The sequence below is a fragment of the Zootermopsis nevadensis genome, unplaced genomic scaffold, assembly GCF_977971745.1.
Source record: "Zootermopsis nevadensis isolate Lab colony 2312 unplaced genomic scaffold, Znev_1.0 Znev_ptg000009l, whole genome shotgun sequence".
Classification (NCBI taxonomy): domain Eukaryota; kingdom Metazoa; phylum Arthropoda; class Insecta; order Blattodea; family Termopsidae; genus Zootermopsis; species Zootermopsis nevadensis.
The window spans coordinates 6,414,434-6,428,509 of NW_028259141.1; the positions used below are offsets into that span (position 1 = coordinate 6,414,434).

Below are 14,076 nucleotides of genomic sequence, written 5' to 3' on the forward strand. Positions count from 1 at the left end.
TTTGTTCATATCTTAAGGAGGGCCCCACACTGTTGTAGGCATGGCCTTGGGTTTGTTAATAGATCTTAAAAAAATTATTATAATGATTATACAGTAGGGCCCTGCTTTTCGGCGATCCACTAATACAGCGCTTTTCAATTGCGTGCATATGCCCCATGCATTCAACAGCTGAGTCAGAGAAGTGTGTCTGGCGCCATTTTCTCGTCGCTGATAGTCTGTTTACAGCTACTACTGATATTCATTTTACTTTCATATCGTTTTCTTAGGCCTAGCGCTATTGTGCACTTACTATATGATAGTGTAAACATCTTATTAGGCTTTGATATGCATTTGCAATTGAAAAAAGGCAAAGATCCACTTTTCGGCGGGGGTCTGGTCCCTAACTTGCCGTATATGCAGTGCCCTACTGTATCCAGAATGAGAAGGTGGGGGAGATGAAAATTGCTTACATCTTGTATGGAAAGCTTAAAAGAGATCACTCAGAAGATTGAGGGGTAGATGGTAGGATATTAAAATGGATCTTGTGGAAATAAGGTTGAATGCTGTGTATTGAATTCAATATTTGACATTTAATTTGTAGGTTATGTCAAAGGAACGTTACAGTGATAGTGGTGACAAAATGTGGATTTAATGTTACAATTAGTGATTAAATTAAAACATTTTACAGTGTAAGAATCACACATCATGAGATCAGTATTTATATCTGCTGAATCATGTTTTCAGTTTTCTAAATGACCAGATATATACCAATAACTTTTCACATTTAAGGACAAATGCATTACAGTATTTCCTGCACTCCAAAAAAGAGAATTTATACACTATTTAATCAGTGTGAGATCTTGATTTTTCTTGGTTATGGACATACTCATTTCTCAAGAATTTACAGTCATCTATCAGGAATCTGAAACAAATTACATAGGAGTAAAAGCAAAAATTCAAGATAAAGTTATATAAAATATATTGCATCAGCTCAAAACCAGCTATTCTTTCAACATTTTTTGTTTCAGAAAGAGGTTAAACTGAAAATATTTTACAAATTGCTTTCTTTTAAACAGCCCTGTGTTATACATAACCTTGCATACCAACCAACAAACACTTTATGTGGTGCAAAAAATTATTCTCAAATGAAAGAATATTAACCATTCAACCAGAAAATACCTATCAGAACTACTTCATTGAATACACACATGCAAGTAGACCTCCAATTTCGCTTCAGTTAGAGTGAACTTACACTTGTGTTTTGCTTGGTCTAAAAATGTAGGTCACACACTACAATGTTTGGATATTCACTGGACTGTATTCAAGACTGTGTTACTGTAATACTGAAATAGTCAAGTTCTTACAGTTCTGAATCATATTATGAAAGAAAAAAATTATGGTGAATTAGATTATTTATGTTCAAATCAGATGAACTAAACATGAAAATCTGAAACAAGGGATAGAAGAAATATAAACGATGAATTAATATTTCTAAACCGTGATCAGTAATCCAGTGCTTGGTGGCGTAACTAAATGACGTGTGTTGTAATTCTGTGGATTTACTTCATTAGCATTTTGTGGAAGGATAATTTTCTCTAATACTTCCAGAAGACAAGTAAGTATTCTTATTTTTTGCTGTGTTATAACATTGTAAATAGAAAGTAAACTCTGTGTTGTCAATATATGTAGGCGTACATACCGATAAAAGAGGAAAGGCAGTCCCGCTGTTGCAAAGTGCCAGAGTGAATGAGCATCAATTATCCACATCAAGGGTGGGAAGTCCATCACTTCAAATATCATACATACTCCTACTAGTAACACAAAGAGAGCACATTGCCACACATAAAGCTGACTTTTCCAGTAGTAAAAACACCATATTAACCAGCCCATTGCATTTGCAATACCTGAAAGAATGGAAATATATATAAAACAGGGTTTAGTCAGTAACTTATATGGTCTGCTTATCTTATCTTTTATAGCTGAAATTTCATAGCATACCAACAACTATGTTTGCCTTCATATTGTACCCATAGTCAAAATTAATTAATGCCAGGTATGTGATGTGATGAACAAAAAACCCAACACACAGGAAACTCAAAATCACAGTCATGACTCGACTCTGTCCATTCAGTAATCTGGAAAGGAAATTACATTTTAGCATGTTAGAGGAAAATACAAGTATATAATAAACAGTATACATTTTAAAAAATTACATTATTAAAAATGAAAGTGTATAAAAATCACCTAACAACCATTGCATAGAAAGAAAATAATACAGTTGAGAATGCAGAAAAATAATCCATCATCTCAGTAAATGGGGTGTCTCTTATGTGGAACATACTTGACCAAAACCAGCAATTTAAACACACCTGCAAAAACAAAATATAACATTAGAATATATTTATGAATATTAATTTAATCTGCTTATGATATAGAATTGACAAATGGGTTTCATAAACGTACCATTGCATATGCATGCCACAACCAATACATGGGACTCGTCTTTCGAACTTCTCTCCGGAACTTTCTCAACATCATATAGTGGGCTATAAAGTTTAAAATTGAGAATATAACTGATGCAGGTTCCTGGATGCCAAGAATCCTAATAAAGGGCCACTGAAAGAAATTCAGACAGAGAATGGAAATTGATAAGGTTATGACTATGATCGTGGACATAAATGTAAGAATAAAATCTTTACACAATTATTAAAGAAGTGGACAGAGTTGATCAACAGAAGAGTACAAAATGGTTCAAAATTCTATAAAATTATACAATTAATAGTATGGAACAGACAGATCCTAAAGCAGGGCAAAAGAACATTTGACAAAATATATTTTAAACTGATTCTAGTATTTAATGCAGGAAGATGGACTGTTACAAAGATAAACAAAAGTGAAATTCCAGCAACGGATATGATATTTTTGGGAAGTACTGGGCAGAATACAAGAAAGAACAGAATTATAATTTTTTTTTTGGAAATGAAATTGGACTCAACATTTTTTAATCTTTATTAAAAGAAATGAATATAATGGTCAGCCATGTAAATGGAATGGATGGAAGATGGATACTGAGAAGGGCATTAAAATTCATATTTAAGAGAGACTCCTATGGGATGCACAGAACAAGTTGGGTGGTCATGATCTAGAAGATGTGAAGAAGATATAAACAAGCTGGCAAGAAATTGAAAAGGAAAGATTGTGGGAAGATTGAAATTAGAGACTTTTTGTCCACTGACCCATATTAAATGAAAACAATCCTAAAACAAGAATACATTTTTATAGAAGAAATGTCTAAGATGGCAGGTTGCCTGTTGAGTATGTGCATGCAGATGTTTTTAGTTTGTGTGTGTATGTGCATTATTGATGACTAAAATTCTCAGAAAAAATCTTGAATATTTGAAACTGAGAAATGAAATGTGACTTCAGACATTCATGATATAATGTCACATAATTACCTTGCCATGAAACTGGGGGATATCCCAGTTCCTGCTGATGAAAGCCTCAACTGTTTTCCACATACAGTTGTATTGACATTCATCTTGGCATGACCATTTAGTTAGTTGGAGGTACAAAGGCTGAGCCTGAGCACCAACTGATGAACGGAAATTTATACCACCTGAAAATATTTTTTAAATGTGGGGTTCTGTTTTCAGATAAATTTCTTAGTAGCTAAGCAGGCCTTTTATAGTCTAGTACATAATTACAACTAAAAATTAATGTAAATATTTTATTTAACAGTGGCACTGAGGCACATATATTTAACAAATTCATTTATAGCATGACAGTTTTCAAGAAGCACAAAGTAAACTTCAGACACATGGAGCAAGACACACACACCTTCTGTACAGTTGGCGTTTGAACACTTTTCAAGGCATGATCGATAATATGGAGACCTGTCACCAACAGATGCACTTGTGTTTCTTACTATGTTCCCTACAATAAGAAAACATCCCAATACAAGATGTTTATGTAACATTGTTTTAGTTTCTTCAGCTGGCTGATAATAAATTAGGTTATGTTAACTCAGTCCGTGATTAACATATTAAGATCTTGTTTTTAGACCATTTTCAGTTCTAGAACACAGAAAGACAACGAAATATAATATCAACAAATTCGAAGCCCTCCTCAAGTACACAAAAAGAAAATCTACTTTTTGCCATTGCAAAGTTTGGCGGCACTGGGCAGAAATAACACCAACTCTAATACAATAGTTGAATTGTATATATATTACAGTGTGCTCATAATATGAATTCTTACAGTGACACATTGCCCAGCACAGTTTGTTCCCGAGAAACGTATTAATAATTTTGTATGCATTTATGTATAGACGGTTTTAAGATATACTAATGAAAATTATAAGTAAGAAATTTAGATGACAATGTTAATATATCAAGTTGGTCACACGTATTGTGAAGTAATAGGAGTTATTCAATGGACAGTTTAATACATTAAGTTATCTCATAGTTTTTTTAAAGCGATGAGCGTATGATTACAAATTAATACTCTGTCCTTTTATACAGAAACATTAATTTAAATTTTATCGTATTTTGAGATCATACACGTTATTAAAGCACTTTGTGACGTTTATTCCAACAGTGGTAACACTGTACCTATGTTTTTGTCTAGTAGCGCGTGGTTGTGAAGTTTGTTGTGTTTGTCATTTGTGTTTCGTGATAACTTTGTTTAAATAGTCAGGGACAAGGCATGAAAAGCTGTAGTGTATGAAATTTACTACCCGGGAGCTGACAGTTTTACGCAGGTGAGTACTGTTTATTTCTAATTTTTGTGTGTAGTGTGGAATTTAATATATTCAATGTACTCACAGAACTGAAGTGCAGTCGTAACCCTCAAAATCTTATCATAGCTTTGTCACTCATTTGTATTTTCCCAAGCTGAGACAAAGAAATTAGGAGAACGTGAGTTTGACGTAAAATAATAATTTAATAAAATACTATTTTTTCTAGTTACATTGTGCTGGTTGTTACGTTCAGAAATTTTTAGTTCTTTAATTACTTTTATATACACTTTTTTTTGGTGTATATGTATTAAACAAAGATATACAAGAGCAGGTGACTTGCGACCTTTCTTACACTTCATATGCGTTTTATTTTCATTCTGACCATTGATTATGTATTTAGATTAACACTATGGGCATTACAATTTGTAAAAATTATACAGCAGTAATTAATACTGTATCAGGAAAGTTATATAACGAAACTATAGAGGATTGGTGATTATTTTAAAGGAGAGGGCCAGCTCATTTATTAACTTTGTTCTTTGATGGATATTCCCAAAACATTCCAAGTTGTAATTTTCAGTTCTTCCACAATTCCTGTTTGCTTTCCTAAATTCAGTAGAATTCTGTGTCTTATATTGTCAGTTTCCTGTGCAAGGCATTGCCATTTTCTCCCAGAGAAACGTGATAGAGCGACTATCTTCTGATTTCTCATTGAACCTAAATAATATCTGCAAGAGGGGTTTGGCTCAAGTATGTTTTCAAATTAAGGTCTGTTGTTTAATTTTAAAATGATATCCCATAATTACAGTTTTTAAATGTATATGCAGTATGTTTCAATTGACAGCTCCTATATGAGATAAATTTTATATTACTTTTCCCAGTTGTTTTCATGTCAACACACTCCCTGTAAATTACTTATTTAACAATGTGAAGCAGTATAATTTCAATCGAATAGTCAGTAGAAATGAGTGTAGATGCTTGTCTGTTAAACATAGGTTTAGGAAGGTCGCTGTATTGTCAGTATGTTCACATGTACCTATTGATGAATTTAAGAATCATAATTCCTCACAATGATTTTTTATGCCATGCCATGTAATCCATAATGTAAAACCTAACTTAACTTTATCATAGGCTGTGACATAGCAAAGGCAGTTAGTCACTGGCTTCTCACCATGGAGACCCGGGTTTGATCCTATGGCAGTCTTGTGGGATTTTTATTGGGCACTGGGACAAGTTTTTCTGTGAATCTTTCAGGTTTCCTGTCAATAGCATTACATCATTGTTCCATATTCACTTAAGTTCACTTATGCCAAAGCTGATAACAATAAAGCATGTTTTGAAACTTGAATTTGAATACTGATATTGCCATTATATTACCTGTCTTGAACATGTGTGAGTGAAGAGAGTAGGTACAAAGCTTTCCAAGCTTATTTTTCACGTTTCTCAACTGAGTGCAGTTCATGTTAATTTATGGAATTCATGCCACAATCTGTATAGTTTAGTAGGGCACTAGTTCTATTTTTGAGGCATGTAAATCAAATGATATAACAAATTTCATTTTTAAATTTTCTCATTATTTTCTAAAGAGCAAAAATTGTTAACACTTTAAATGCATAATAAGTTTTTCAAACAGTTACTGCCTTATTTTTTCACAACCTTGTTAAATGGATTGAGCAAGTTTTAGATCTATTCTATTCAAATGAGTTTTCAGTTCATCACTGGTATATGAATCTCTATATGCTTGTAGAGCTTTTTTTCTGTTTATATCTTTTCAATGTTAAGCCATATCCCATTCTTAGCTTTGAGGAACATAGAAAATTTATTATATTTAAATGGAACTTCAGTCTTCATTGATGGCTTCAAGTAGAAATCTTTGATGAGATGGACCATTGCTATCTTGGTGCTCATGAGAGCAAAACGTGTACCTGAGAAGAAAAATGAGTTAGCATTTTAATATTAACACTCGACTTTATATCTTGATCTCTTTACTTAGATGTCGAGTGACAAATACCAGCAGGGATGTGTTTTGTCATCACTCTCTGAAGTTGATTCAGCATGACTTGTATTGACGCAAATGTAATATTTATCAACTGGTGTAACTAGTCAAACATTTGCCTATGTCTTACAATAGAAATTTAACTAACTCTCTGATAAAGAAAACCTCAGAGTTCATCACTGATAATACACTCTGATAATAATATGCTTAGAATTATGAACTGACAATACCAAAGCCTGCACAGACTTGATTCTGAGCCAGTTAAATCCATTTCACATCCTCACAACCAACTTTTGTAAGTTCCAGTTTAGTATTATTGTCATACTTCTTTGAATTTTCAAGTAGCTGCTTTCCAGTAGGTGTCACCACCAATATTCTGTGTGTATTTTTTACATTATCCTGAGCTGCATGTTCAATTCATTGTAAGCCCCTTTATTTTACTATCCTAGAAATATTAGCTGCTGAGCAGTATATATTTTGAATTTGCTCATTATGTAAGATCCTGTTTCCATAAATATCATCCTCCTTATTTCTAATTTTTTCCTCGGCACTTTGTTTCGGTATATTTAATTCAGTTTAAGTGAATGTTATCAAAATTTCAATTGTAAAAGTAGTAATTCTCAAGTTATTAGCAATTTCTTTAATAAATGAAACACAAGAAATTGTATGAGTTAACATGTATAACCAGCAGGTTCCGCATGAATGTTTGACTGTTTTGGCATATGCTTTCATCAGTAATCCATACATAAAGGTTCATGTACTGAGTTTCATGAATAATTAGTATGTTTGTGATTTCATCGACATTGCAGTCATCATCATATCAAAGAAACCTGAATTTTTATTCGTAAGTTACTTAATGCTCTCATGAATGAAAAGTATAGTATAACATTTTTGCAAATATTACCTATGCAGTTACGTGGTCCTGATCCAAATGCTAAAAATGCATATGGGGACCTGGTGGTCTTTTCTGTAGGCAAGAATCTGTTGGGGTCAAACACCTCAGGTTGAGGGTAGTATTGAGGATCATGATGTAGCCCCATGATTGGAATACATACAGTCGAATCCTGTTGTAACTGTATGTTTGTGCCAGGAATGGTGTATGACTGCGTACATAACCTGTCAACTCTTGCGAGAGGTGGATGCTTTCTTAGAGTTTCTGCAAACCAGTGACAAATAAATGAAGTGTTTTGTGAAAATGTTACATATAAAGATGAAGTTTAAATTACGTTGTTCAAAACCACAACACTGCATTTTAATTATGTTTGATTTATATAAAAATGTTGCAGTGTTTTCCACTTTCAGAGAATTAACTCTTATATGTAGAAATCTCTTTTTCAAATCACTTGCACTTTCCTTTAAGAACTATGCACTGACCCTAGAGAAGAGAAATAGATTTCAGTGAATTATTGGGTTCATTAGGCTTTCAGTATGAATACTAGAAATTCAACAAACCTAATAGAACCATCTCAAGATAGTTCATATCCAGTAATGCTTCATATGAACAGTAACCTCCAAATTTATCCAGTACCTCTTTTATCTGTTTACGTAAATTATGTTGTATTTCTTGATTAAGAGCCAGTTCATAGGCTGCATATGTCAGAAGTGTACTGGAAGTCTCAAATCCAGCCAATATGAACAACAGTGACTGGGCTATTATGGTTTCTTCGTTCAGAACTGAAACAGAGTTTGATGGAATGTGAGTGAGATATGAGATTTTCACATCAGTGAGGATGTGGCGATTGTGGTCTGCTGGATTGTGATGCTGTGTAGTCTTGTAGTAGGTTACCAGTGACTAAGGACATATATGAAGGTAGAGAAAATGCATTTCTCTAACCTGTTGGTAGCCACCTATAAGACTACGCGGTAGCACAACGAAGGAGACTAAAATCGACACTGAATAAGAGTGCTTTGTGAAATTGGTGAAGTAAATACAGAATGGTTTTTAATTATGTCTCAGATTTTCCTCTTTGTTTATACATCTGGTCATCTTTCATTTTGCATGTCACAATTATTTGAGTAATAATAATGGAACTATAAAATCCAAAAAGTGTAACATTAAGATTGGAAGACTGTATGTTTTATGTGGTTTGTGCCGTTTGATTGGAGGATTCTTTAATTGACACATGTACTTATGTATAAAGAGAGATGATACTGTTCTTGTGAATTTAAAATGGAATTAATTGTGATTACCTGTAGTAGATGTTTTCTTTGTGTTACTTTTTACACCGTCATCTTGTTTCTCGTCACCACCTTCTTCTTTCGCCTCTGCGGAAGCATCAAGCATCAGCTGTAAGAAATCATTCCATTTCTCTTCTTTATGTAGTCTGCGGTGCTCTTTGGTCTTCTTCACAACATCCACTAGAAAGGCCATTGCCTAGAAATCACATTAGGACAGTAAGAATGTTGCACCAAGAGTTGAGAAACTTACGCACACATGTCCACTGTTCTTCTTAATAGAAGGAATTCTGTTCAGAAATTATATATATGGACACTGTGTACTTCTAATACCACACATTACATCAGTATTAAGTAATGTGTATTGTTCAGAAAAGGGAAATGTCCAAGCCACAAGACAAAATATTTGCCCCAATCAAATACTTAGATATATACAGCTTTCTCAGATCAAGACCACTGAACTTTGTGGTCAGGTGGTCAACACTCCTGCTGTGTATTCAGGAGGTCCTGTGTTCAGATCTTGGCTTGGGGCCTTGCTATCCTGACAGATTTTTGTGGTATTCCTCAGTCCCTCTAGACAGATCCTGGGATAGTGTCTTTTTCTACTCAATCCTGATTTTTTTTTCTGCTAGAGCCATGTAGCAAAGAATCAGGAGAGATGTGGGTGAGAAATGGCTGCTGAATTTTGCTTATGACACATCTCGTTCATGCTCGTAAGGTCCTTTTACATGCCGTGAATCAATGACATGGGATCCAGCTTTACTTCCCACCATTGCTAACCACTAGTCCACCGAGGGTGACGACAGTGCCAGAATTAGTGTTTTTCATAAAAATGTTCACAAGTACACTTGACAGATTTTATCTTCATCCACAGATGGTCAAAACACGAGCTTTTAGTGGCTGTCATATTAACTCTGATTAATAATTGCTAGGATTAAAACACTTATTAACTTTAAAAAAATTGGGCTTAAATAAAATATGAACAGTTGTAAAAATTATGCATATTGAATCATGAAAATATTAAGAGCTCATTACAAAAACTCTAAAGCCTACTTGCATTGATTGATGTGGATAAAGAACTGAGTAAATTTATACAGGTACTTGAACATACAAGACATTTTCACTGAAAGTCTTTTAATCGCTTAGAATCATCTCAGTGACAGTCTGTGTACTTAAACTTGCCTGATAATGTTCTTCTTGGTTTTGGCGCTGTTTAAGCTCTACTGATAGATGCCAGCATTTTTTTTGGGAAACATTGACATCTACTGAGATGTCACATCAAAACCAAGCAGAACATCATCCTGACTGCCATGAAAACCTCAAATCTTACTTAAACTTGCCTGCTTATTGAAGAACCTGAGAGGGAAGAAACGAGAAAACTGGGGAACAAAGAAAAGAACAAAGAAAATTAGTATCCGGTTGAAAATAGAGATGTCGTTGAAGGCAGCTGCGATTTTAACAAACTCGGCCTCTGGATCTTTCAGAGAATCACACTGCACTCCAAAAGCACAAGTTGCAATCACGTCCAATGTGAAACGACCAAAGAATTCCTTCATCTCCAGTTCTATGCATTTCTCATTATTGGTGCCATTTTTGTTACCTGATGAACACAAAACAGAAAATTTTAAATTTATAGAGATTTTATAGACAATTGAATGTGCACTGCATACCTTCATGAATTCATTTAACATGTGTCATATGTAGAATGTTTAACAGTATCATTTAGGAAATAACATTCCAATTTCATGAAAATGTCATCCAGTCACTAATAAAATAGCCTGCCTTGTGAATCTTAAAGTATTCTAATAAGAGAAAAAGATGCATTATTTACATTCGTTTTGGAGAAATGTTTCCATTTGCTGTCCACACTGTTCCACCAAGTTCTCCATGGCTTTGAGTTTTCCTGAACTGAATGTGGGTGTCAACAAGGCTCTGACATTCTTCCACTGTTGTCCCTTCATGTTTATTAACATATTCTGGGTGTAAGGAGAGTTCCTCAATGCCACTGTTGGACGATCCACGAAGTGCTCAAAGTCACGTACCATTATAAATTTGATCAGTTCTGGATCACGTACCATTAAAGTTGGTCGACGGCCCTCAAAGAAACCTGTAACGGTATATTGAGGATGATGTATGAGAATCTAAAGTTTGAGATTATGGTGAAGATGTTGATTATGGTCTTACGGGTTATGATGTGTGTGTTTTATGGATATCTTCTCTAAAGATGTGATGCAATCTTCTGAAATTATAGTAACCACCTACAAGACTACACAGCATCGACTTTCCAGAAGACTACGACTGACAAACATGTGAGAATCTTATGTACGATTTGAGGTTTTCACGACGGTGAGTCTGAAGATTGCTGTCTTCTGGGTTCTTGCGTCATGTAGTCTGGTAGATGTTTACCGACGTTTCAGATGTCCTTGCTGCCCTGATGATGGATGCAGCAAGGACGTCTGAAACGTCAGTAAACATGTACCAGACTACAGGACGCAAGAACCCAGAAGACAGCAATCTTCATGTGAGAATCTTAATAAATCGGTTGTTTGTAATTTATATAATGAACTGTTTTTTTTTCTTGCTTCCTCTGTTACTTGGATGAAAGTTTACAAGACGTGTACTTAACTACGTAATCCTTTGTGTTTTCGTAAATGCCATGAAATTTAAATTGTAAATTTACAGCTAATATGTCTTTTCACTAACCTGCATATTTGTGTCCGTCGAAACTCCTGTAAAGGTCTCTATGAAATTCATGAAATGATTTCTGGAAAAGAACTCTCTCCTTTAAGTTACCAAAGAATATTATTGGCTCCTTATAATAAACTCCCTTTTTCTTCCAGTGGTTGAAAGTTCTAGTACTGAACCAGAAAACACCCCATAGAAGTAATGAGAGTATGATAAACAGTACTTCAAAACTGATTCCAAGTGCCATTTTGTATTCAGTTTTCTTTTACTGCTGTCTTGAAGAAAATTTCAAAATTCTGTTGGTCTTGGTGCTGCAAATTAGATTATAATACTGATTACTTATATATTTTGGAACACGTAATTGTTTATTATGACATCCCAAAGGCAAAAAGTCATGGCCCCCAGTAGGGCGAAGAAGCTAGCCTAATTATATATGTATAAATTACTATGAAAAGGTGGCATTAAAGTACAACCACGAAATTTAATATAAAAAGGGACTTAATAGATATCATTAAAGTTTGTAAGATTTGAGATTTTCACAGCAGTGAGTATGAAGATTTCTGTCTTCTGGGTTGTTGCGCTGTGTAGATGAATCGCCCTGATGACGGAGGCAGTAAGACCTCTGAAACGTTGGTTAACATCGACCAGTCTACACAGCGCAACAACCCAGAAGACAGAAATCTACATCATTAAAGTTTGTTTGTAATTATTTTTTAATTCTGTTAATCATATTTTAAGGATTTTTTATAGATTAAGGGACCTCAAAGTTCTTTATTCACATTAAAGGAGTCTCAAAGTGTAGGGGATTCAATATCATGTTCACAATAGCTGGACTAATAAATCCAGCACCCTTCCAACCTATTTCCCTAAAATCCATTTTAATATTGTCCCATAAACATTTAGGTCATGTGCATTCCAATAAAGGTAGGCACTATGGATCACTTTCATGATCTGATTTGACTGGATCAGATCTCAGTTGTGTTTGGGACTAAGACATATGTTCTTCTTAAACATCAAATCCTTTGTCAATTAATAATTTCTATCAAGAACTACGTACATAAAATAATGAGTACATTGAAAATCTAAAGGAAGTAACCTTGTTTTCAAGTGGCTTAAGGAATTACTAAATTATTTCTAAAAATATGAAAGGATGAAAAACTATTTGGAATTAAACAGGTAAAACAAATGAAATACAAGAATTCTGGATGAAATATTTGCTGGTGTTTGAGACACAGTCATGTTTGTGATTCATATCTAATGGATTTCGAAAGTGACACTGGCCATCTCTAAGAAAGCCAATGTGTTGGTATCGACAAACAAGCATGTGGGGTGAAATTCCAATTCTAAGACATTGATGGACATCCTACTGAAAACGCATTTCACTACGGAGTCGACTGCACGATATGAACTGTCCAGATCTGAATCCTGACAACAATGTTTTCAACACGGAATAGCCAAGACATCCACGGCAACCGTTACGAGCCGCTCGTAGCGGTTAAACAATTGTGAGATTGATGTGTGGTAAAGAAATGTTCCCTCCTACGTCCAGGGAATGTTACGATTGAACAAGTAGCGCAATTGGGCGAAACAAGAAATTCATACAGAATTTTGGTGTTGGAATGTGAACCCTTTGAAAGACCGAGGTGACAGGAAGATAATATCTGTGTAAAATACATCTTAGGGACTTTGATGCTACTGGCAGAAGATCGTGGTCATTTATGGGGCTTCTTTTAAACGATGCTGAATCATTAGCAAACAACTAATTAGGCTCAATGTTGGCATGAATCTGTTGCTTCAAATTACAGTGTCAGTACGATACGAACCAGCCTACTTTCTTACAAATGTATAAAATAAAATCTAAGCATATTAAAACTATCACGTATTTAAATATGAGATGTGAGGTTTTTACGGCAGTAAAGTTTACTCTGTCATCATAACGGAAAAAAAAATATTTTTTTAATTGTCAGAAGTTCTACTGGAATGTGTCTAAGAGTCGTTTTTCTCCCCATTTGTAACAGGTGCACCACTCGTAAATAAGTGAAGTACCTAATTTAACATTCTAGTGTTTTTCGACCACAGTAGTGCAGTATTTCCTACTTACCTGGTAGACGGTTATTATCGGTATGAAAACAGCACATTCACAAGAAAGATGAAAATATTAGTGAGTAACTTCACACTCGACTTCGGCCGGTGATACGCGTTTTATAGTTCTCAAGTAATCTTACGACATGTGAGCGAATCCAAGGTCAGTTTCGGAAGAAATAAAAGTTCACTTCATAAAACAATACCGCGTATGTGCGTCACACAGTACTGTAAAGAAACATGATTTGGTACTTAGTGCTTACCGTGTGTAACACGTAGATGTAACACAAAGAGAACTTAAACCTGGTCACGTGATACAGTGGTAGTTTATTTGATCATAAAAAGCGAGTACGTTTGCGCTTGCGCGTTGCAGTGCTATGTTGTACAAAAAAACATGGAGCTGGTTTTTTTTTGCATGATT

The 14,076-nt window shown here is 34.5% G+C and overlaps 3 protein-coding genes across 6 annotated transcripts in view; 1 reads left to right on the forward strand and 2 right to left on the reverse strand.

The window, feature by feature from the left end:
• Nucleotides 1–549: 549 nt before the first annotated feature.
• Nucleotides 550–4,390, reverse strand: PGAP3 (Per1-like protein PGAP3). Of its 2 annotated transcripts, XM_087345906.1 has the most exons (8): nt 4,237–4,390; nt 3,817–4,052; nt 3,435–3,595; nt 2,443–2,595; nt 2,224–2,348; nt 1,978–2,114; nt 1,679–1,883; nt 550–901 (listed from the first exon to the last, which is right to left on the reverse strand). In XM_087345906.1, the coding sequence occupies exons 2-8, from the start codon at nt 3,953–3,955 to the stop codon at nt 823–825; spliced, it is 999 nt and encodes a 332-aa protein (XP_087202032.1). In that variant the 5' UTR covers nt 3,956–4,052; nt 4,237–4,390; the 3' UTR covers nt 550–822. The 2 variants fall into 2 exon arrangements, with proteins under 2 accessions (XP_087202032.1, XP_087202031.1); XM_087345905.1 differs by lacking the exon at nt 4,237–4,390 and having other exon boundaries at nt 3,817–4,179.
• Nucleotides 4,391–4,557: 167 nt separating this feature from the next.
• LOC110829317 (tripartite motif-containing protein 2) overlaps nt 4,558–14,076 on the forward strand; it is a 46,690-nt gene continuing 37,171 nt past the window's right edge. For 2 of the 3 annotated variants that reach the window (XR_015534362.1, XM_022062924.2), the window contains exon 1: nt 4,558–4,738. Coding sequence is in view for 1 of the 3 variants with exons in the window: in XM_022062924.2 (XP_021918616.1) it covers nt 4,701–4,738 (38 nt within the window). In the remaining 2 variants the exon portion in view is untranslated. The remainder of the gene's footprint in view (nt 4,739–14,076) is intronic. The other variant, XM_087345901.1, reaches the window with a different exon arrangement.
• LOC110829318 (cytochrome P450 6k1) lies at nt 6,270–13,954 on the reverse strand. Its single transcript, XM_022062933.2, has 8 exons — nt 13,675–13,954; nt 11,592–11,884; nt 10,720–10,995; nt 10,229–10,488; nt 8,904–9,087; nt 8,166–8,387; nt 7,618–7,869; nt 6,270–6,642 (listed from the first exon to the last, which is right to left on the reverse strand). The coding sequence occupies exons 2-8, from the start codon at nt 11,818–11,820 to the stop codon at nt 6,479–6,481; spliced, it is 1,587 nt and encodes a 528-aa protein (XP_021918625.1). The 5' UTR covers nt 11,821–11,884; nt 13,675–13,954; the 3' UTR covers nt 6,270–6,478.